Source organism: Nestor notabilis, unplaced genomic scaffold (assembly GCF_000696875.1).
Source record: "Nestor notabilis isolate BGI_N333 unplaced genomic scaffold, ASM69687v1 scaffold3473, whole genome shotgun sequence".
NCBI classification, from domain to species: Eukaryota; Metazoa; Chordata; class Aves; order Psittaciformes; family Psittacidae; genus Nestor; species Nestor notabilis.
The window spans coordinates 34,801-59,175 of record NW_009920408.1 but is presented as its reverse complement, the minus strand read 5'-3'; the positions used below and the strand labels follow the sequence as shown (position 1 = coordinate 59,175).

Genomic DNA, 24,375 nt, shown 5'->3' with positions numbered 1-24,375 from the left:
ATGAACTTTGCTTGGTGTCATGAGAAGCCTGCCCTGTGAATGTGACTTGAGATGCAGTATGTGCTGCAAAGGTGCTCAGGAAAAGATGAGAGATGGTTTGCAACCAAAAAAATGGATCTCTTGCAGTCTGCCTTTGCCTCTTGAAGCTAGTGGGGAAAGGAATGGCTAGCAACAATCCACAGGCCTGATGAATTTTCCAGATGTGCTGTATATAATATGTAAGCTAGAGCTGGGCATCCCTGTTTTACAGGAATTGGGGTTCTTCCAGATACTGTATAACATCATCTATGTGCATCATAAATCTTAATTTTTCGGGATTTATCCAGAATCTCAGATAGGGCAAGTAAGGGATGGTGGTAGCTGCTGTGCTTCTTATTCACCACCTGTGAGGTGGTGAGGCTGGTAAGACTATAAAGGATGTGAGCTCAGTCCTAGCAAAGGCTGCTGTATTCAGGTTATGGCACTGAATGAAGCAAAAGCACATTTACAGTGAGATCGGCACTCCTCCCTCATCCTCACTGTTATAGCTGTTGCAGTGATCACATGTAATTTCCTAAATTCGATTTTTACCTGAAATACGTGACTAGTCTTATTCTTTAGCAGGCTGTATTGGAAGGACAGGTTCAGATTCTAGACTGGATGTTACCCATAAAACCTCTTCAAGAAGTTCTGATAGATCCAGAAGTAAAGTACGTTCCGAGAACAATCTGAAGAAACTGGATGCTGCTGTTCCAGATGATAACCAAGAAGATCATGCCTCTGTAAATAAGGACTTCCTGCCCATAGAGATACGTGGAATTCTCGATGACTTGCAGCTGGATTCCATGAGTACCAAGCAAGAGAAAGATGTGGAAAAGCAGAATCAGAAATCTCTTTTACCTACTCAAAATGCCAGGAGTCACAGTCCAACCAAAAGGAAACCGGACAAGATAGCTGCCAGCGAGGAGCCTCAGGTGATCTCTAAGAAACGTCACTATGATACAGATGAGGTTCGTCAGTACATCATCAGGCAGCAAGAGGAGAGGAAAAAAAAGCAGAATGAAGAGAAGAAAGCGCAGAAGGAGGCAACGGAACAGAAGAACAAAAGGCTCCAAGAGCTTTACAGAAAGCAGAAGGAGGCTTTTACTAAAGTGAAGAATGTGCCTCCTCCCGAGCCTTCAGCAGCCAAACGGTTACAGGAAACCTATTCTAAACTATTGCTGGAACGTACGATTTTAGAAGAGCCACCTCAGCTGCCTGCAGTGCAGGAAACACAGGTAATAGCTGATTCACTAACTTGTGTTGCAGTTGTTTGCAGGAATAGGAGGTCATATGTTTAGGAAGGTCATGGCTTGGTCTGCTTGTCAGTTAAGAACAAGGATACAGAGAAAACTGTAGCTTTTGTTTAAACATAGTGGTTTTGATCTGGAGCCTCCTTGCTAGTGGCTGCTTTTTGTCACAGCAAGGCCTGTAAGAAAGGTGATTGGAAATCGTCTTTCTATTACAAATAGAAGCAGAACTCTGGATAATATTAAAAGCAGCTACGAAGGTTGGCTCTTAAGAAAACTTAAGTCCAACCCTGAATTGAAGAGCTCTGAAGTTGCTTTCAGTCAGTGGACAAGCTTCAGCAGTGAGTTAAATTTTCTAATCAGAAACTGAACACAAAAGAAGATTAATATATGGTAAAAGACTAATATCAATTCGATGTGTTTGGCTGAACTAGATCAGTATGTAAGCAAAGCTTTTTGCTTTTTTCCTGCTGCGACAAAACCGTAAATGTCTTGTGTTTTTAAGTCTTTGTGTGGTAGGAAAGATGTGATACTACACTGAGAAATGTAAGCCTTTTCTATTTTAATGAGACAAGAGCTTCTAAACTCTTGCAGATTTTGAAAATGCATTTTACTGGTTGTCTTCATTTCTAGCCCAGACCTGGTTATCAGCCATCTGGGGAATCTGACAAAGAAAACAAGGCTCAAGAGCGTCCTCCCAGTGCATCTTCAAGTAGTGACATGTCGCTTTCGGAACCGCAGCAGCCGCTGCTGAGGTGAGCCACTGTGGGCCATTTCTCTATTTTTCTCTCTTTTTAGGTACTACAGTACTTAAATGTTGGCATTTCATTTCAGGAGCGATTTGATGGAGCCTCCGTGGGTACAGCCAGACAGGTTGAGCCCAAGAATCCAGCTCTCTCACCCATCAATGCTTATGGGCTCAAGTGGAGGCCCTTGCTCGCAACACTGGAGTCTGGAGCAGATGGATCTTTTGTCAAAGGAGTGTGATGCAGTGCTGTCAGGCAGGAGGAGCCGTGCTGCACCCATGGGATGCACGTTGATGCCTCATCCCTATCTGAATTCACCTGCTGCACAGCAAAACCTCCTAGTGAAGCCTACTGCTAACCAGTATAAGAGCAAATTAGATCGTATTGAAGCTTTGAAAGCTACAGCTGCTTCGCTTTCTAGCAGGATTGAAAGTGAAGCCAAAAAGTTGGCTGGGGCTGCCATCAGTTATGGTACTATGTGGAACTCAGACCATGAATTCATGCAAGAAAAACAGGATGATGGGCGGTGGGCAAAGGCTGTGAGTCCTCCTGTGAGAGAGGAAAATGAAGATGCTTTTTCAGCCAGAATTCAAAAAATGTTGGGTACCTGTATGTCTCATACAGCCTTTGATGACAGCCTTCCTGGTGTAGGCAACCTTAGTGAATTTAAAAAGCTCCCTGACTCAATCAGGCCTCATGCTGATGTAGTCAGCCTTGGAATGAGGTCCCCTACTGCTAACAGGCATGAGGGGATACCGGGACATGTATCTAAGAGACAGACAGACTCCCCAGGGCGTGAAAACCAGGCTTACACTCTGAACAAAGCTGTAATTCCTCCTGAGTCCAGCATCGAGTCCATCAGTGAAGGGCCTCTCCCAAGTGATGGAAGTCTCTCTGAAGAAGAAGTAGGGCAGCACAAACAGTTGCCACTGAAGATGCTGGAGACCTTAAAGGAGACGGATTTCTGCATTCGGGAGAGAAATGCTTTTGAGCCCATAAAGGAGTTTCAGAAAGCAGCAGAGAAGTACTTGCCACTTTTCACTCAGACAAGTGGTGCACACAGCAAGGGGCCATGGGAGGAACTGGCGAAGGGAAGTCCTCACAGTGTCATCAACATCTTTGCAAAAAGTTATCAACTTCATGGAAAAGGTAAAAATGGAAAAAAATCTCAAAGCTCTTGTAAGTTACTGTTTTTCTAGTTTTACTGCTGCATACACTTTATACTTCACAAGTAAGGAATGTGCTTTTAGATGTCTCAAACATGAATCTGTGTAAGGCTTTCTCGCTTTACTATTGGATGATAAATTACTTCCCTTGCTGCCTTTTGCTGCCTTTTGCTGCCTTGTCTATGGGAAAAAAAGAAAAAAACCCACGCTTTTGGGCTGGAAGAATATTATTTTTGTATTAGATTGCTCTGTGTTTCTAGATCAGTAACTAATTCATATATACTTGGTTACATTTATTAAGGATGCCCACAGATACAGAATTATGAATGTGAAGTTTATTGTATCCAGAATCGCATACTAAATCTAAATTGCCCAGAATGCATTTGGAAATGGTCTCTCCACTATTGAGAACAGACCCCCTGGACTGGAATTTGCATCCTCCTACTATGTATGCACTCCAGATCATCTGTAATAAGATGCCATTCCTGTTTCAGTTAAACAGAAAGATGAAATGCATGCTGTATTCAGCACTTACTTTATGGCTTAAACATAAGTGCCATAAACTTGTTATGCAAGAACATAGCTTTACTATGTTGTTAGAAACACATGGATGAATGATGTGTTCTTTCCTTTTGCATCTTTCCTCATATGAGTTATTTGATGTCTCAAAGTAGCACAATAATTAAAACTTTGGTAACAATATTGGATTTTGAGAAAACAAGGTTTTAGTATTTAGTTTTAAATGAGCCCTTTCAAGTGTTAGTGTCTTAGGGCATGCTTTACAAGTGTCTCATGCAGGACACTTAATGTGATTTTTATTTTTTGTACAAATTTGTTCTTCATTTTATGAGTACTCTTTCTCTTGCCTTGAGTTCTTAATTTTGAGGACTGTTTTCTAAGAAGTTGCTTTTTATCTGGGGTTGGGGTTTTTTTCCTTGATTATTTTTTCTTTCATTTTATTTCCTTTGAATATGATTGCATTTAAATTTTCTGCATGTAGCTCTACTCAAGCACTGTGCTCTTCAAGAATGTTTTAGCTGGAGTGTGTTAATGGAGTATTTAATTCATAGTTTACAAAGAGGGGACTGTGTTTGTTATGTTTCATTACAACTGGCATGGGACAGCTGCACTGTTTTTCTCCTGATGTTTTTGTGTTTGAAAGGAAGCCTTTGCAGTTCATGGTTGTGAGCATTATAATTCCTGCAGCTTTATTATCTGCTTGATGCACATTTTCATTTTGTGTCATTTTTGTTTTTTCCTTTCTTTGTCCACACTTTAGTGTTTGATGAAAGGTTGAATGGAGGGTCTGCCCTTCTGCGTCCTTTGCTCCCTGCCATGAGCCCTCCAGAGAGTGTGGTTTCTTATGAAGATGATTTTGTCTCATCGCAGGGAAGTGGCACTTTAACAGACAAAAAGATTGCACATGACCTCAGGTAGCTGTGTTTTAGGCTTCTTGTAAAAATCAAAATGCAGAATTCAACAGAGAATAGCTAATGCAAAATTTGTTTCACATTATGCTGGATAGCTTTTCTGTTATGCTGTATTCTAATACTAGTCAAAGTGATGAGGTACTACTTTAGGACCTTTGCAGTTAATACAACAACCAGCATGGTTAAGACATAAAAATTAGAGTCAAATATTCCTTTTCTCTGTCTAACATTTGTTCTTCTTTAATCTGGCCAGGTAGCTTCAGGCAAGGTTTTTGCACTTTGTGGTCAGGTGAATATTAGTTCTCCAAATTTTGTGGCTGCTATGAAGCTCAATTGGTTAGTCTGTGTAGTTTGGAAAAAAAGAAAAAAAATATTCAAAAATGTTAAAATACCTTCAATACTTCAAAATTTTTTTTAAAGCCTATAATTGCTTTCTGTAAGGGTTTGGTAGTGTCTAGTAATGGACATGTAAATTGTCTGTAAGAACTTTTAAAACCTTCTGTTCAGACTAAAATTTGAAGACTGCAAATCCTAGATTTTCCATGTTACTACTGGCTTCATGTGGTTTCCTGAATTTCCTAAGACCTCTTCTTTTGTAATGAGAGATATTTACATCTTTTGGGCACCTCAGAGAAGGCCACAGATACTGTTTTTATACTGATAATACTCTACCTCAGAAGAAAGGAAGGTAAAAGGTGTTTTGCACCCTGATAACGGCTGCAAAAATGGTTTCTTTCTGATTAAACTCCTTAATAGGTCTTCTTTTGGTATTATTTAGTATATAATACATTACTCTCTTTTTTTGCAAATCCTTTCTAATCCTTTATTGAAAATAACTCATGTTTCTGTCAATTGATGATACTTGTATGCCCAGAGATTATTTAAAATGCAATCTTATTTGGAGTCATTCTTAAATTGTTCAAATCTATAGTCAAATAGTTCTGAAGAGTTTTAGCATCAGGGAGGATGGTTGTTACCTGTCTTTTACTGTTTCATATTATTGGAAGTATAGTATCATGTTGAACTTTACTAGTGTCTCAGCTGTAATAGTTTTTAGTCTTAAAATCAATGCTTTTCAAGTTGGACTAATTAGTGTAGTTTTAGCCATCTGTCTCTAATTAAAGTGTGGTGGATTTCTTGTGCACAGTGCAATGTGGGAATTGGAAATCCGTAGTTAATCACTGTCAGTGTGCTCCTTTTTAGTGTTGCTGGCAGCAGTAATTCAAGCATTCAGGAAGAAGTTGCGAGTAGGAAGTCTCCCCATGAACCTCGATTTGTAGAGCCTGCTTCTCAGCATTCTTCTGGACCACGGTCTGTGGCATCTTCTCGCTCATCTGCTTCATCTAAAAAGAGAGGGAAAAAGGAACGTAAGTGCAATACTCAACTGCAGGGTTTTTGAAGAAGGCTTCAGGGTTTTTTTGTTACAAACTTTGCAGTCTTTCTGTATATCTGGAAACTGTAATCTAATCCTGATAGGATTATTTATTTATTCCTTCCTAAGTTATTTTTGACTCTTGATTATTCTCCGACCTTAAAATACAGTCATCTAAAATTAAATAGGTAGGAGTTGGTAAACAGCATTGAAAACTTTTCCTAAACCAGCCTTCTAACAAATCAGTTGATTTTAATACCATGTGGGAACTGTCCTCAGATTCTGTACTGAGGAAATTCCAATAGGCTGCTGAGAAATCAGAGTTAATGGCTGCATTTACAGAGGTTTGCCTGTATGCTTCATCTTTGGGTCACAGGCAAATTTACTGATTTGAGCGTAAATCAGTAAATATACTTTTTCCTACGGTAACTTGTTCATTACAAACAAATATGAAGAAACTTGAGATTTGGTACACGCTTGCTATATAAACAATGAATAACATAAGAAAAAGCTGTGTTTAAAGCCAATAAAAGAACAAGAAAAATAGATTTGGGCATTTCTATTCGAAATTCTCTAGTTTACCCAGAGAAAGCTAGGCTTTATTCACATTATCAGCATCAAAGGGTCAAATGCATAGTTTCTTTATTTAAACCAATAATGTGCTCAAGTGAAAGCTGAGTGACAGTTTTCTTGACAGTGTACATGACATGTAGAAGAGTACTTAATCTTCTGTAGGAAGTTGCCAAATTTACATTTCTTGCTTGTTGGAATTATAAACTTCTAACTCAAAGGTATCTTTAGTTGGGAGGAAAAAAGTTCTCAATTACCTGTTTTGGGGCTCTTGATGGTGAAAGATTCATACTTAAAATTTCAAACATAAACTTTTGGCAATGATGTTGCTTCTTAGGGTTGGACTCTTTCAATGGAAGTTGTCACCACTTTCCTGTGGAAGAAGATAAAATGCTATCTGAATTAGAGAGGGGATCCCAGCAGGCAAAGAAATCCTTATCAAGTAGCAGAATTTCTAGTAAAGATCATGAACAGAACCCAGATACAGACAGCACGCTGGAAAACTTGTCTGGACACTCACTGACGAGGTAACATGAACATTGTAAGACTATCCAAATACAGCTAAGCTTATGGTGTTACTGCATATTATCAGAAATAACAGTGTCTTTGGATATGCAAAGGGAAAGTGGCAGAAATGATCAAATGTTAGTAAAATGGGAATGCAGAAAATATTTTGTAGTTTGTTTTCCCGCCCCCCTCCTGCCCCATGTATTTTAAATATCAAAGCCTAAAGTAGATGGCTGTAGTAAGAAAATACAAAACAGAGATTCCTCCCCAGATATTCCCTCTGTTTTTGTGTGGATAACTGGCCAATACAGTTGTCCTATCAGGTTCAGTACCTTAAACATAGAAATACAATATTTTTTTTCCACTTCTACAAATGCTCTGTAAGAAGCGTGGAGTGGGGGAAGTAGCTAGTCAACCTGTGCATTCATCTTGCTCTTTTCGGTAGGATCCAGAGACGTTTTTGGCTAGACGTGTTCAGCTAATACTCATAAGCCTGTCCAGCTCTGAGTTGATGCTTTTTGAGAAGTGAACCGATCCTTGGAAATGAGTATAGAAAAAAAGGAAACAAAATACTGGTTTTCTGTTGCATCCTCTGTATGTCTAGCTATGAATGCAGTTTTTGTGCTAATTGTGCAATGAAGATGGTTATGGAATACTCTGCTTAGTTTCCACTGCACTTTTTTCTAAAAAGCAACAAATACTAAGAGTGGTCTCTCATTTTGTGTGGCTACAGAGTGGTTCTGAGGTACTGACTTATACTGGTGACTTTCACTGATATCCAATATTGGGTTTGAAAGGAAACTGGAATAGTAAATTTAAGATGTGCCTGGATGATTTTCTGTATGTTTAAAAAAAATCATGTCTGTATGTTTAAGTGTGGTAGTTTACTAATTGTTTGTCAAGTTTTGGCCTTCAAGTGTTTCTTTGCATTTGTTGAAAGAGTTGGCTCCAGGGCAGTGACTTACCACATTCAGTTGCATCCATGTGCCAATAGTAACCTGTTCACTTTCTAAAAATTCTGTTCATTTTATTCTGTTATCAAAATATGGCCCTAATTTTCTGTGAGTAAACCAGAGTTCTTCACTCAGACTCTCAAAACAGATGTATAAATGCACATTGAGGTGAGTGTATCCTGACTTTGTCATGGCAGGTTTCTAATAGGAGGCATTGAAACTGATTGTCTGGCCATGTAGAACATCTTAGATACTATGCTTTGGTTTTTGTTTGGTTTTTTTTTTTCCCCCTTTTGGTGTGTGCTAACTAGGTTTAATACTTGGAGGAAAAGTAAAGTGCTCTAGAAACTTAAACTGGGATATACGTACAAAACACATCTCATGAGGCCATTTCCTAAAGGCACACTGGGCTTGTGCAAACCATGAAAGACTGCCTTTTATGTGGATCTTTTTGGGGTGTGTTAATGGGAGAACTAGGTTGTTTCTTTATTGTCTGATCACATAGCTGGATTTAGGAGAATATTGATTCCTTTCTTTTTTTGTTTCACTATCAGTTTCTCAGACAAGGGAAGATCCCAGAAGACACCAACTTCTTCCCCATCTCCCAGTTCCCAAAAAATGTTGCAGTTTGATTCTATAGGCAGTACAGCAGAAAGAGTCAAGTCACCTGCTGGCTTTACTGGAAGTACTGCGTCAGGGCTGAAGCCTAACACAGTCTTCCCTGACTTGAGCCTGGGAACTAGTAGGTCTGTAACAGGAGCAGCCTCAGCAAGTGGTGAGTTGTTTTGTTAAAACCATAATAATCCCAAAGCAGTTACATTTTTTTTTCTGTATATTCTGATGTGGGCCACCAATGTCGAAGGAGGTTTACCAGTAAGTCTTATCCTGCAGGATGTATGCGCTTCTCCCCTGCTGGTCTTCAGCATCGTTTATCAGTAGAATTGAACTACCTTAGTGCTATTGAGGAGTCTGTGCGACAGCTTTCAGATGTAGAACGAGTACGAGGCATATCACTTGCCCAGCAGGAGAGTGTTTCTTTGGCTCAGATTCTAAAGGTAATGGAAAAATACTTCCTTGTCTTAACTTTTTCTTCTTTTATTTTGCAAGAAAATTAATAAAATCAGGGTGAGTTATGCTTTTGTTAGCAATGCAGAGAAATTGTAGTAGTCGTGATGGAGTGTCTCTGCCAATGTCCATTTTTTAGGATTAATGTCTGTTCTTTTTCTTACTATAAGCTGACACTAAGGAACTGATCACTCGAACATGTGTCATTAATATACCATTAGCTGGAATCACTGCTTTGGTTGTGTACTTCAGTAAAATAAAAACTTGGTGGTTTGCAGAGTTTGACATCGGGTCTCAATGCCATGCAGTGTATGCAGGCTGGATCGTTTGTCTTATTCCATGAAAAGGATACTTCTGGTTGAAATTTCCTTATGTTGACAAGATTGCTTGTTCTTTTTTTTCTTTTAATTAATTGGTCTCCTAAATCCTCTTTCTTTCTACACTGTGGTGGAAAAGTACAGGGAATGTGCATTGTCTACTGCTTGCTTGAAAAGGGGAGGGACAGTTGGTAGCCTGGAAATTTTACTTTAGCAGAAGAGGCACCACCAGGAGAGAAGATCTAGATCTTTCAGAGGTAGTTGAAGCCAGAGACTAAGACAAAAAAGGTGTTTACATTTAACTTGCATGATTAAAAACTTGTTTTCCCAACTCGTAGGCACAGCAGCAGCGCCATGAACGGGACCTAGCTCTTTTAAAAATCAAGGCTGAACAAGAAGCTTTAGAAAGTCAGAGACAACTGGACGAGGCAAGGCAGAAGGCAGCTCAGGTAATGCTGCCCTTCAAAAAATGTGGAATGTGTAAGAGGCAAAATGCTGTAAGTAAATCTGTACCTATGAGTATTATTAACTTGAAGCTGTGAACATATAGAGGTCTGAAGGGGTCTAATATAGCTGAAAAAAAACTCTCGGGAGCCCATTTCAAACTTTTTTCCACCAGATTTTAAGAAGTGAAAGTATAGTTGTTATAGCCAGAAAATTTTGAAAGGACGAACTGGCTGTGTTTTCTGCATAGGTCCATGCAGAGTCGCTACAGCATCTCATCCAGGCATGTCAGGAGGCTGTACAGGAGACCCCATGCAAGGCTCCAGCCAAGCAGGCAGAAACTGCGCTTCTCACTGCAGATACAGCTCACCAGATCCGTGAGGTGAGATCCTGAGTGCAGGGAAAAAAACTGTTCTAATCTCAGTATTATTTTGAATACTTTTTTGCCACTAGGATATTTGCTGTTCAGTGTCATTCTCAGTGCAACTTCACCTTCATGTGACAAATGATAGGACTAAAAGGAGCTTTTCTGGCATCATTACTGAAGAGTCATTCAGCAGCCTTACATCCCTGTTTGCTATTCTGACGATCTTCCAGTTAGCAAACTCTTTAAGAAGTTTGTTCTTCCAGGATAGATTGAGGATAGTGAACATATCTTTAAGTTGTAAGAGTTGCACTCCATCAGGGATTTATCGTATATCTGTTTCATATGCAAATTAACTCAGAAAAGTGGGGAAAATTCAGTTTGCTGACTTTTGAAGATAGAAATGAGAAGAAAAGGTAGGATCTACAGCAGCACTCTTAACTTTGTACAGAGTTTGAAGTTTGGTGGTTTGTTTGGGTTTTTTTGACCCTCTGTTCTTCTGTGGCATACAGAGTATTTTTTGGCTTTCAGGGTTTTTTTGAGTTTATCAGTTTTTATACCTCTTGTTCCAAAATTGTAGCAGCTGCTTCACACATAGGTGAAAAACACAGTAACAATAAAATGCTTTTGCTTCTTCATAGTTCAGCAGTGGCAGTGCCTGCAAATTAGGGTCATGGGATGGAATGCAGAAGGCTGATGAATGTGAACATAACGTGTCTCTTCACAGCTTATGCACATGTTAGTGCTCAGCAAGGCTGTTTTTATGATGTGTAATGGAACTGTAGAATAACAGAAGGTACTTGTTCTGGCCTTTGCCAAATACGTGAAGTTTAAATAGTTCTTGAATAAACAAGAATGGGTTAGGTTAAAGGAACAGAAAAGCTCAGGCATCTCGGATACATGCTGTGGTGTTGATAGAAGGTATTGAAGTCTTAGATAAAGACAAAGAAACATTTACAGCTTATAGAGCTGAAGTGGGTAGAAACCAGTTAAGAAAAAAGGCAGAAGGAACAGAGCTTTTGTTTGGTGTAGGGTTTTAATCTCTTGTTTTCCTTTAAATTCAAACTCTGAGAGTAAAAGGTACTAGTGGAGAGGTTGATGAGGATGACCTCTACAGTGATGATGGGCTAACAGAGTAGCTTTTTCATGCATATTCACAAGTGACTCAGATACTCAGTTGAATAACCATTTATTTTAACTGGAATGCAGCAGTGGAAATGGCAGTTATCAATATGCTGGGAATATTTCTGGACGTATGCTGTGATTTCTTATGTATAAAGGAATGAAGTTAATTTTCTGCATTGCTTTCAATTAGAAGTTTGTCTTATGCAAAAGAATGTAGCATGCTGCTATGCAGTTCTGTTTGCTTAGAGTTGACGGTCGTATTAATGAAGGATAAGACAGTGGGTGATGTATACAGACAATCTAATTAAACATTCACTGTTTCTGTAAAATTTATATACATTAATTGAAGAATTAAGGAAGAAACTCAGTATCTGTATTAAAAATTATTGGAATACAACTTATACCTACCTCCAAAATGAACCAGAGTTCCCTGCTCTGCAAGAGGCAGACCTTTGAACAATAAGAAAAATATTTAATTCTAAAGCTCCTAAAAACTAGTGTTATCTACTGTGATTTCTGAAGAAGTTCTTATTTCTAGTCCAGAACACAGTGACTGCCATACATTAAGAAGGATAATTTATAGCAATCTGATTTAATGCTGCTAGTTTTAGACTTGGCAGTGGGCATGATATTGGAATTTAAACCTGTTGCTTCCTTTGGAGTGGAAGGAATATTTCTTGCTTATTGAGGAAAATGCACTTTCAAATGGAAAAGAAAACATTGTTTCTGATGTTTGGGTGGTGGTGGTAGGTTGTCAGGGGGGTTTGCACGGGGGTGTTTTTGTTTTGGGGAGGGTTTGTTTATTTTGATTTTTGTTTCAATTCAAATGATAAGTCTGGAATGTTTTATTATGTGGGGATCATTCTACTGATCAGAACTTGATTAGGATGATTAGAATGATATGGTAAGTAGTATCTTGCTTATCTGTAGCTTCATATTAATAATTCCACTTTCCATATATTAAAGAATATGTATTTACAAAGCAGTATGTACCTTCCACATCCAAAATTGACACGTGTATAATTACAAACCATATTAAACCCATATCATACATATTTGTTCAATAAATAAGTAAGATTGTCTGTAAGAATGACTTTTCTCTCTCAAAAACATTTTGGTGCTGATAAGCTTATTGTATTCCTTGGTTTTTTTTAATTGTGCTCAGATGACTGAGTTAGCACGAACGGACACTGTCAGCATTCCAGCTGCTCCAGTCACCACCTTGTTTGACCACCAGCGGCAGCATCATTCAGAGTTCATGAAACAACTGAGAGCCCGAGCTGATACAAACAGGTTTTGCCTCATGTTTCACATCTTGGGAAGGGGGAAATAAAATTTGTTAGGTTCTGCTTTGACTACTCTTGAGGAAAATTGTAAGATGTTGTAACGAGTGAGCACTTAAGAAGAATTTAGATTCCATCTTTATGCCCTCTAATAGTGTATGACAAAGGTGACATTAACTGGTTCTGAGAACCTTGATATAAAAAGTGTAGAAAAAGATGATCTAAATGTTTTGTGGGATGATTTAACTAGTCTAAGCTTTAAGTGATTTTTTTCGGAAATTTTAGCTGTTACTACTTCTAGTAAACTGTATTCCTCTTTAGTTTAAGATAACATAGATTTATGCAAAACACTTTGCTTTCTTAGGAAATGTGAGTCTGGTGCCATATCACAAGGTAAAGAGGGGACAGGTGACTCAAAACAGACATACTCTCCAATGTTTGATAGTTATTCAGAGTCCTCAAGATCGAAGGTTCATGATCAGAGGTAAGAAGAGTTTAGATTACACAGGAGTTTTTCTGCTATAAATAAGAACTAAAGTGCAAAGGAATATAAAGATATTTCCTTAAATATTTTTTTTTTAAAGAGATGTGGTCAGTATTAAGCCTTTAACAGGTAAACCTGTCTTATATTCTGGAGCTTGAAGGTTTATATGCCTACCAGAATTTGGTTTGTCTTTTATTAAAAAAATCCTACACGCTGTAGCCCGCAGTGTAACAGTGTATTGTGTGTTAATGTCTTCAGTTTTGAATTTGCTGTGTTTGTTCTAACTGGATACTTTTCTCTTTTGTAACTTAAGAATAATTGAGTTCCACTTTCTCATTCAGCTGAATTAGCAGAAGTCTAGCAAGCAGGTGAAGGAAAATGGTTATTCCACTCTGTTTGACTCTTGTGAGACTATCTGGAATAATACAGTGTCCAGTTCTGGGCTTCTCAGTGAAGAGAAGATATTTTCATACAGACACAAGTCTAGTGGTGAACCACTAAGATGGTTAGGGGAGGCTGGAGTGCATGAAGTAAAAGACAGGATTAAGGAACTGGGCTAGAAAAGAGAAGGCTGAGGGAGCGGTAATCTAGTTGCAGTATCTTAAACATGGGTTGTTAGGTAACATAAGGTTAGACCCTTCTTAGAGTTGCACATTGAGATGACAAAAGGCAATGGTGACATTACAGAAAGGGCAAAATCACTGAGGAAAAAAATGCTTCCTGTGAGAGTGGTCAAACGCTGGACTTGGGGGTGTAGGGAGACTGTGGGATCCTCTGTTCTTGCAGGTGTTCAGAACTTGGACTTGGCCTTGACTTTAGCTAGATGAAATACCTTCAGAAATTGTTGAGCTGAGATTATTTTCATTTTTGTGCTGTGACCTACTTCCATACTTCTGTTGTGTCACCTTTGTAACCTAAAAGCCCCTTCAAGTCTCTGTTTATCTGAGTCTTTTTCCCTGTTCTAAATATTTGCATTTTGTGCCCTTCTCATTTTGCTCTGTGTGGCTTTGGAATAGAGTAGAACGGAGACTGGAGCATATGTTCGGAAACACAGGGCAGGGACCTGTAGAACTCTCTGCTCTGTAATGTGCAGTACCTTCTTTTCTGTTCTCTGTGTATCTGGCCATTTTGTTAGGTTTTGGGTTTTGTGGGTTTTTTATCACTGCTGCTCTGCACTGGCTTGAAATTTTACATAAGTGCCTGGAGTGTTGCTTGCCTGAGGTTTAGATTTGACTCATTTCTGGTGTTACTTTTCAGTATTTCACCTGTGTTTAACAGTGGATTTCTAGCTTTTTGCTTCTTTTTCACTTACCTGATCTAGTTAGGTCCCATGAAGTTTCTCACAGTCCTTCTCTGATCTTGACCAAATGGAATGATTATGGTTTCCATAGTTCTTCTAACTTAAAAACAGTATTGCAGTCTCACTCATCCTTTTAAAAACTGTAAGGAGAGATGTTTGCAATGGTTTGTCATTCACGCTCAGTGCCAGGTAGAGGGTGTGCATACCTAAAAAGCACTTGGATTCAAAGTTAGAATAAAAATAGCAAGTCCTGCTGTCAGTCAGCAGCTTGATGAGGCTTGGAATTCTGAAGTAGCCAAGCTGCATTTTAAAAAAAATCCTAAACCTTCTGCATGTCGGTTGTTGCTGGGATGTTTAATCACGGTACGTGCAGTAGCAATACAATATAAATACTTCGAAAAGTGCAATGTAATTTAAAAAAAACCCTTCTCTCTTGATAACACAGTAGTACCAGCAGCCGCCAAGAGAGTCCTTCAGTTCCATCTTCTAAGGAGAATGAGAAAAAGCCTTCCCGTCGTGAAAAGATAACTAGCAGTATTGAAGACCAGGCGCATACTGGTGTGGATGATTCCTTGCCAAGTGATAGTATTTTATCACTGCCAGACGAAAAAGGTTAGCCATGTTGTTCGTATGTTGTGAATCTGGGGGAGGGGGTGGGGGGGTATGAGGTGCTGTTTCAGAATCAGTTTCTGAAATAAACAAGGGAATATATGTGAAGAAGGGTGAGCCCCGGGTGAATTGGTAGTCTCTTAAGGGGTAAGAGAGGATGGCATAGTGAGATTGGAACCTTTGAAATTCTGCACATCAGAGTGATGGAATATGTGGGCCATTTTACTTTCTGCTGTGCTAGCTGTGGCTGGAAGTTCACTTGCTGAATATGCAGGCTGAACACCAAATATTTTGTCAGCCCAGAAACACATTTATACCTGTTTACAGAAGTCTGTTAGGTCTTGTCAAGCTAGATAATGGTATTTCATGACGTCCTATAATTCAAGGTTAGGTCACTCACGTTTTTCACAATGAGAAAAATCAGCCATTGGAATAGTCTCCCAAGAGAAGTGGTGGATTCCCCAACATTGGACAGGCTGGACAGAGTGCTGGGCCATCTAGTCTAGGTCATGCTTTGCCAAGAAAGGTTGGACCAGATGATCCTTAAGGCCCTTTCCAACCTGGTGTTTCATGATTTTCTGAACACCTATTTTTTTCTGCATTAGTTCTCCCGCTGTCTTTCCTGCCCCCTTGACTTTATTGAGATTAGACAGAGTAAAATGGCATTCATGGTACATACCTGAGCATACATACACTTCTCCGATTTCTCCTTCAGATTCTGCTTCTGCTGCAAGAGAATATTCCATGAAATTTGATGAGTCCATGACAGAGGATGAGATTGAGGAAAAGTCTTTTCGGTCTTTGCTGCCCTCTGAGAGTCATCGCAGAAATAACTTGGAGAAGAAACGGGGTAATCGTGATGATTCTGATGAAGAAGTTTCCCCAGAAAAAACAGCTCTGTCATCTATCAAGGTAGGTCAAGCAATCATAGTGAAGGTAAATTAACTGAACTGAAATGGTTAAGCTGATGAGGTTCAGGTGAGCTGTTCTTAGCTGTCTTTGCAAACTTTAGGGTTTTTTTCCTCCCTGTGATTCTTTGAGCACCTCAAAACTTAAGAGTTGTAATAATCATGCAATATATCACTGTTGTACAAGTGTGATGATTTGTGAAACAGGCCTCTATCTGTTCTCTTGTGGCTTTGAGTAAGAGGAGTGACATTTTGAGGCAGGTTATAAAAGCTCAATGGATTAAATCTTTCTCCTATGCCTACACACAGGTAGGAAGTATAAGAGGATGCTTCATCTCTCTGGCCCAAGAGGGGATGTCCCAAAACTTTCACACAGCCAAGGGCAGAAAATGCTAGTCTGCACAAAGCTCAGAATAAAAGCAGCCTCTCTTCTTAAATCTGTTTTTTCTGTGTGTGTCTGTATAGACGCACACACTTTGTAACTGAAAAAAGCCTTGGAATTTCTCTAAATCATGCCAATTTTTTCTTGCCTTCCAGGAGCTAAGCATGCCATTTTCAGGGGGACAAGATAGTTTCTCTAAATTTACCATGGAGATGGTAAGGCAGTACATGAAAGAAGAGGAAATGCGAGCAGCTCATCAGTCCTCACTGCTTCGGCTCCGAGAGAAGGCTCTGAAGGAGAAGACCAAGGCTGAATTAGCTTGGCTGGAACACCAGAAGAAGTAAGGCAGCTCTGAATATACACTGTTGGTGACTGACAATTTTCTTGTACCTAAATATTTTTTTTTTTTTGTAAGATTTTGCTTCCAACCCTCCCTTTTTAACTATCAATGGTTGAACTGATCTTCTGACATCAGTCATCTATACAAATGTTACTGTCACTTGGAAAGAACAGAACCCAGTTTGTAAGTGTGCTTCGATGCACTGCATTGAGCATGGTTTGATCAAAGACAATTTCATGGAAACAGTAGAACATCAGATGTTTGTTGTCACTCAGAGAACGTAGTTCCCAACTGTTACGTGACAAGTCTTAATTCAGGAAGGTAAAAAACTGTCAAACAGACCTTTGTTTGTTTGATGTCTATCTGAGGTCATTTTTGTTGATCAAGCCAAATTTTGGAAATCTGGATATGAGTAGTACTTAATAATTTGTTTCAACCTAGCATATGCTTTGGCTGGGAAAGCCACCTGAAGAACAGTAGTGGCCAGATTTAATCAATAATACTTTCCTATGGTCACTCTCTGCATGAGAGTACCATTGTTCAACAGACATTTTCTTCCAATTTCTTGTTAATGTGGGTTTGACAAAGGATTGTGAGGTAGTTACCCAGTCCTTCTTACTGTCTTTTCTCAAATGGTGAGAATACTACCTCTTGAGAGCTTCTGCCCATTCATGTGAGATCTCGTATTACCTGCACTGGCCTTTCAGCTGTATGTGTCTGACTAAAGAGTACAACTTATTTCACTATAGAGCATGCCAATGGTTAAGTACAGGCATATACTCTTCTGCAGGTTAGGAAAAGTAAATTTTTTTTATTACTTTAAAGTGTAAAAGGCTTGTGGTTCATTGTTATGTACTTTTTTCTTATTTAATCTTTTCTTCCAATCTGTTTGCAGGCATTTGCGAGACAAGGGAGAGGATGATAAGATGCCTCCTATTCGAAAAAGGCAGCGTGGTCTGCTGCTGAGATTACAGCAGGAAAAGGTAACTGATGCCCTCTAGGAAAACCCTGCTGGAGCTCCTCTGTAGCCATTAAATGTTTCAGACACTGTAAAAGCTAAGAGTTGTGAAACCTCCATACCAGGCTTTTGGATAGGAAGCTAGCAGTATTTCTTACCAGCAAGTCTGTGTGCATTTCATTAGTATTTAACGCGTTGATTTAAAGGGTCCTTCTGTATCAGTAATCTCACTTGTTGAAACTTGGAAGTACTAATTGATCTTCTGTTCTTTGCTGTTGAAGTTCAGGCTAGTTGCTTCATCGTGTAATCGCAGTAATTTTAAATCCCTAGCAAGGACACTGTGGCTGCTTTAGAGTGTGTTCTTGAGAGCTGTCTGTCACAATTCTTATGCTTAATCTTTTATACCTAAAAGGCAGAAATTAAGCGTCTCCAGGAGGCTAACAAGGCTGCTCGGAAGGAAAGACAGCTGATCCTTAAACAGCAGGCAGAAATAGAACGAATCCGTCAGACTACAATGAAACTGCAGGAGAAACTAAAGTCTGCAGGAGAAAATAAACTAGTAAGTGTTCAGTACAAAAGCTGGAGTGTTTTCTTTTTGTCCATGCATCTAGTGTTTGACTTTAGTGTTTATAGGAATGGAAAGCTACTGGATTGGACCTATCACTTGGAAGTTTTGTCTGCCTCAAATGGTCTCATCCTCTTTATCTCAGCAATGTTTAATTTCTTTAAAGCATTTTTTAAGGCAATAATTAATGTTTTGTTTTAACTGTACAGTAGATGGTGTTTAACACTCAAGCTTAACCAGTGACTTTGGGAATGTCAGCTTTTTGTTGCTTAGATCTCTTGGGCTCTGACTTTGTTTGATTATTTGTCAGACCCCAAAGTACTAAATGTAAGTGTTGAGCCCAAAACTTCCTGTTCTGTGTAAGCATTAGTGTCATTACATTAAGTTTATTGCATCTGCTTTGTAAGGCAGCAAAACAGGGTTTTGATAATTGTCTGCCTCTTTACAAAATCTTGAGAAGACACAAGTTGAATAATAGTAGTATAGAAAGGATTGGTTTCCTGTTTGGGTAAGTGAATTCTGATGTTGGGGTGGTTTGTTGGTTGTTTTTTTTTTCTAGATACAGTTAGGGAGAACTTAAATTATGATGGAAAAGCATGTACTAAAAAGCTTTGCGTCAAATAAAAATGAAGTTGTAAAGTCAAGTTAAATCTGCAGATGGGCAGACTTACGTGAAGTAGTATTTGATGTATTCTGAGGAGAAGGAAGCTAAATTAACACAAGGTTTAAAATGATTGTAGAATAGCTTTTCTTACTTTTAATGTTGCCTTTTTGGGTTTTTTACACTTAATTGCAGGAACTTCACAGTGAGGATGACATCAAGCAGAGCAATGGTTCTAGCCCACTTCCAACTGATGCAGAAACACGCAGCCCTTCCCCAATCTCAATCTCCAGCAGTGAGACTAGTAGCATTATGCAGAAACTTAAAAAAATGCGCAGCAGAATGGATGAAAAGTAACTAATTTTTTTTTAATTCTTATGCAAGCCTATACTATTTTAGTAGGATAAGTTGGTTTGGCCAGTATCTGCACTATTGATATCACATCAGCTTTGATCTGAATTGCCTGAGAAATAGCTGATTGGAAGCATTAATAGAACTATATTCATTTTTTAATATAATGTACAAAGGCTACAATTCTTGTACGAGTACTGAGATTTGGACATTGTTAGCTGGTAGACAGTGTATCAAGTTTTTATTGTTCAAGATTGGTTTTAATATTCTTTGTATGACTCTTTTGAGTGGGTAAAAGCACTTCAATTTAGGAGATTTTGATACTTGTACATACAAGGAACTTGGAGAGGCTCCAGCTTGATGATGTAAGAGTTCCTTTAGCAATGAGACCTCTGAAGTCAAATGGTCAAAATAGTGCCTGTATTTTGTATCTCCCCTTTTATTTTAAAGGGCAAAAATATAGTAAGTGAGACTCTGGAATTACAGTACCAATTTTATCTTGAATTGAAGCATAAGTTAAAAATAGGAATAGTCTTATGCAAAAACTAGTAACCGAGTTTGAGATCTGGCTCATAGAAAGTCATTGAGCCTGTCAGGCTTGTGATTTCTACCTTACTATGCAGCTGCAGAATTTCAATTCTAATTGCATTAAAGTGAGCTAGGATGCATTTTGTAGTATTTTCTTAATTAATGGAGATTGTATGTGTGTGACTGAGAAGACAGGCAACTAATAAGACCTTTCTTTTTGTCCTGTGTGGTCCACAGGTTGGAAAAAAGTTGTTGTTAGTCCTCAGAGGAAATAATGAAGTATATGTGCAGTTCCTGGGTCTGAAAACTGAGGCTGAATCTGTTGATTTCACTTGTTAAATTGTTTTGAATCAGTTTTGGTTTTTTTTTTTTTGCACCTTGTGTAGGAATTACTTTGTCTGCACTAAACATCCCAAATGCTTTTCCAGCATGTGCTCATTAGTTTGAAGCGTTAAATTCATATTTGAGACTAATCCATTAAAAGTTTGACCTCTGCCAATTTCTGCAAGAAACAGTCTTTGCTTAAACTTTTTTTTTTTTTTAATAACTTATAACTAAGGTAGGTCACTGTATTTTAGTCCATGAGGGAGATCTATGCAATGGTTCTTTTTTTTTTTTAATTTTTCTCTTGAGACTCAACACAGCTGGATAAAAACATCAAGAAGCAAGCACTGCCATTTGCAAGCTGTCTGTGACTCCTTAGCACCCTATTTGCTTGTAATCTTTTGAGAAACACGTTTCCCAGTCTTGCATGTATTTGTCTATGATGAAGATAAAAACCAGTAGTATTAAGTGAGGGTTTGGTGTAAGAAGGAAGAACCAAAAACATGTTCTAGGTATACATAGTCTTCATGTTCTAGCCTGAATTCATTGCTATTTTATTCAAACTCTTCTGGTAAACTTAACAGCCAAAATGACAAATGATTTCAAGATTCTGAATTGTCATATTTCCAAAACTAAACTCTTGGCATTCCAAGTCATGTGAAAACCAACCCCATCATTATAGCAGCAAACTCTTTCTCAAAATATGTGTTGATGTTGGTAAATGGCTTAAGGTGAGGACGTGAGAAGGGTGTGCTCTATAGGCGATGTTGACTTCTAGGGTTTCAAGAAAACAAGGGTTTTCTTCTGACCCTGGGGGTCATCTTTTGTTGTTGTTTTTTTTTTAAAGAGGGTCTTTATTTTAGTTTTTTTCCACCTGAGATTCAACATACAAAATTTCAAATGGTGTAACAAAACCAAGTTACATCTTACCATTTTTGAGATAGAGTATTAACACTATGGAAGATGACAAATACACTTTTATATTTAAGACTTCCTTTGCCACTTTTTATTAGGTAGTGGTTTTGTCATTATTGGTTTTGGAATCTTAATGTTTCAAAGTACTTTAATTTCTAAGCAACAAGTATGATTGCAGAAAGAATTACATATTAATAAATAATTGTTCTTACTATTGCAAGGGATAGTAGTAGATACAAATTATGTTCTGCCCTTAGAGATCATTGAATCATCAGTCCAAAATATTGCTCACCTGGAGAATAATTTTCAAAAGGTAGATAGCAGGATTTGAGCTGAAGTAATTGCTTTTATGCAGAATAAGTGGAAATTGTGTGATCTGTGGTCATGTATTTTTGGTTTTATGGGTTTTGTCTTGCATTGAGATATTATATTATATTGTATTATATTGGTTGTTGGCAAACCCCCAGGCACAGCTACAGGCTGGGCAGAGAAGAGATTCAAAGCAGCCCTGCGGAGAAGGACTTGGGGGTAGTGATTGATGAGAAACTCGACATGAGCAGGCAGCATGCACTTGCAGCCCAGAAAGCCAACCGTATCCTGGGCTGTATCAAAAGAAGCGTGACCAGCAGGTCAAAGGAGGTGGTCCTGCCCCTCTACTCTGCTCTTGTGAGACCTCACTTGGAGTATTTTGTACAGTTCTGGTGTCCTCAACATAAAAAGGACATGGAGCTGTTGGAGCAAGTCCAGAGGAGGGCCACGAGGATGATAAGAGGACTGGAGCACCTCCCGTATGAAGACAGGCTGAGAAAGTTGGGGCTGTTCAGCCTGGAAAAGAGAAGGCTGCTTGGAGACCTCATAGCAGCCTTCCAATATCTGAAGGGGGCCTACAAGGATGCTGGGGAGGGACTCTTCATTAGGGACTGTAGTGGTAGGACAAGGGGTAATGGCTTTAAACTTAAACAGGGGAACTTTAGGTTAGATATAAGGGAGAAGTTCTTCACAGTGAGGGTGGTGAGGCACTGGAAATAGGTTGCCCAAGGAAGTTGTGAATGCTCCAACCCTGGAGGTGTTCAAGGCCAGACTGGACAGAGCCTTGGGCGACATAGTTTAGTGTGTGGTGTCCCTGCTCATGGCAGGGGGGTTGGAACTAGATGATCTTAAGGTCCTTTCCAACCCTAACTATTCTATGATTCTATATATTCAAAGGAAATAGTGTTTTGTGTAAGCATAAATGATTCTCGGGTACTTGATTGTCCTAATTATATAGTTTTTTCACACCTTTTGCAGATATTTTGATAGCAATAGCAGTGCTTATTTATTGAAAAACAGTGCTGACTTGGAGTCTTTTAAGTGTCGTTATTTGTAAAATGTGTAAGAATAATATTGACATAATAGGGTAAGATGTGTGGTTTGGGGTGTAATGATAGGAAGCTGCTGTTTGAAGGGCAGCTTAATCAGGGTGTGAGTGAGATAGGTCAAAAGGAAAGAAGCTGAATGTTCAGTGAAGTACTAGAGGAACTGGAATAAGGAATTAGGAGAGCCTACTATGCTGGATTTGGTGTATGTAGTCCATAGCAAGGTGGAAATCCTGTGGCTTCCTTACTTATGAGGCAGCTTTAATATTTCTCTTCTGATAAAAGGGGAGTGAAAGAACGGTTATTTTTAATAGCCTGCATGTGAACAGGAGCATGCTCTGTCAAAGAGAATTAACCACTTCCCCTTGCTTTCCTTGCATATGCAATTTTAATGATAATCTGTGCTATAGAAAAACTGATTAAATGCTCATTTTCTTTTGCTTTTCTTTAATATGCTTCTTAGCTTGCATTGTAGTTGATAGATCTATGTGGAGCATGGCATTTTTCTATAAATACGATAATTCATTAGGAATTAACTTAAAATGGTAATTGTTTAGGAAATGCCATTTTAAGCACAGCTGTAAGCTTAGGTAGGTTTTTGTTGGTTTGTTTTGTTTTTTTTTTAAACAAATAGGCATTATCTTTCTGCAGTTAGTACTTCAAATGAAAGAGGCAATATATGAGTATTCTGAGACCAAGTCTGCATTTTATTGCCAAAAACCAAAATAGCAGCTAGAGGTCAAATTACAGGTATTTCTCAGACTTTTCCTGGAATTGCTCATGTTTTAAAATTTGCAATTTAATTTTTTTTCCCCCTTTCACCGGTGCTTGCCTTTGGAGAATTAATTTTCCTGAGGTTTCACCAGGTGAATGAAAATGCATTTAAAGTTTCAGACAAGCAAAGTTGTTCATGTAGCAATACTAGCATGCCATTTTAATGCTCATTATATACTGTATTGACATTTACAATAGCAGGAGTTGCAAAAAGATCAGGTTGAAATATGTTAACCAGTGCATGTGGAAGTCTGCATCAAAATAAAACTTTCAAAGAAAAATCTAGCAGTGTTTAAGTAGCTTGCCTTTAATTAACAGAAGATGAAGTGTTGTAAGTGTGTGTGTTTTCTATTACCTTCTGCATAACAGTGTATAGTTTTTCTGCTTCAGAGGTTGGGTAATAACTATACAATGTTAAATGCAATAAATTTTAAAGTTCTTTGCTAGATGCTATCCTTTTCTCATTCTTTCTGCCTTTTTTGCTATCTTAGTTTTAAACTCTTCCTCCTTATTTTGTAGACACTGCTCTCCTGTTCACTACTTCTTCTCTGTCTTTACGTCTCACCACTGGGCCTCTCTCAGTGTCTGTTTTCCCAACCTTCACCCCAAATTCCAGCTGTATATCTACAACCAATTGGTCAGGTAACTGCATCTTTTTCAAGTGATAGACTCTTTGATAGAGCATGCTCTGTTCAGTCCTGGGAAGTCAAGAGGTTCTTCATCTGTGAACTTTTTGACACTTTCCTCACTGTTTCCAGATTTTTCTTAATGGCATAGACAGTGGGATTGGGCACATCTTTAGCAGGTCTGCAGATGACACCAAGCTGAGTGGTGTCGTTGATTCACTGGAGTGAAGGGGTGCCATCCAGAGAGACCTTGACAGGCTTGAGGAATGGGCCACTGTGGAGCTCATGGAGATCAACAGGGTCCTGCATCTGGGCAATCTCCAGTATCAATGTAGACTTGAGGGATGAATGAGTTGAGAACAGCCCTGCAGAGAAGGACTTGGGGATGCTGGTGGACAAAAAAATAAATTAGATATAAGCTGATGCTCCCCCTCTACTCTGCTCTCATGAGACCCCCATCTGGAGTACTGCATCCAGTTATGAGGTCCTCAGGATGAGAAAGACATAGACCTGTTGGAGGAGGTCCAGAGGAGGGTTACAGAAATGATCAGTGGGCTGGAGCACCTTTCTTATGAAGAAAGGCTGAGACAATTGGGGTTTTTCAGCCTGGAGAAGAGGAGGCTGTGGGGAGACCTTATTTGTGCCTTTCAATATATAAAGTGGGCTTACAAGAAAAAAAGAGAAAGACTTTTTGCCAGGGCCTGTAGTGATAGGACAAGGGGTAACAGTTTTATACCAAGGGTAG

At 38.8% G+C, this 24,375-nt stretch overlaps 1 protein-coding gene across 1 annotated transcript in view; it reads left to right on the top strand.

Annotated features, from left to right (window-relative positions):
- The window catches only part of CEP350 (centrosomal protein 350kDa), a 62,832-nt gene that overhangs the window by 14,226 nt on the left and 24,231 nt on the right, over positions 1–24,375 (top strand). The window contains 18 exon segments of the mRNA XM_010010652.1: positions 601–1,256; positions 1,902–2,023; positions 2,103–3,163; positions 4,460–4,613; positions 5,826–5,983; positions 6,890–7,079; positions 8,567–8,787; positions 8,904–9,067; positions 9,733–9,843; positions 10,089–10,220; positions 12,493–12,620; positions 12,975–13,103; positions 14,843–15,006; positions 15,719–15,915; positions 16,449–16,633; positions 17,529–17,616; positions 18,004–18,150; positions 18,953–19,110. Of these exon segments, the coding sequence (XP_010008954.1) occupies positions 601–1,256; positions 1,902–2,023; positions 2,103–3,163; positions 4,460–4,613; positions 5,826–5,983; positions 6,890–7,079; positions 8,567–8,787; positions 8,904–9,067; positions 9,733–9,843; positions 10,089–10,220; positions 12,493–12,620; positions 12,975–13,103; positions 14,843–15,006; positions 15,719–15,915; positions 16,449–16,633; positions 17,529–17,616; positions 18,004–18,150; positions 18,953–19,110 (4,165 nt within the window).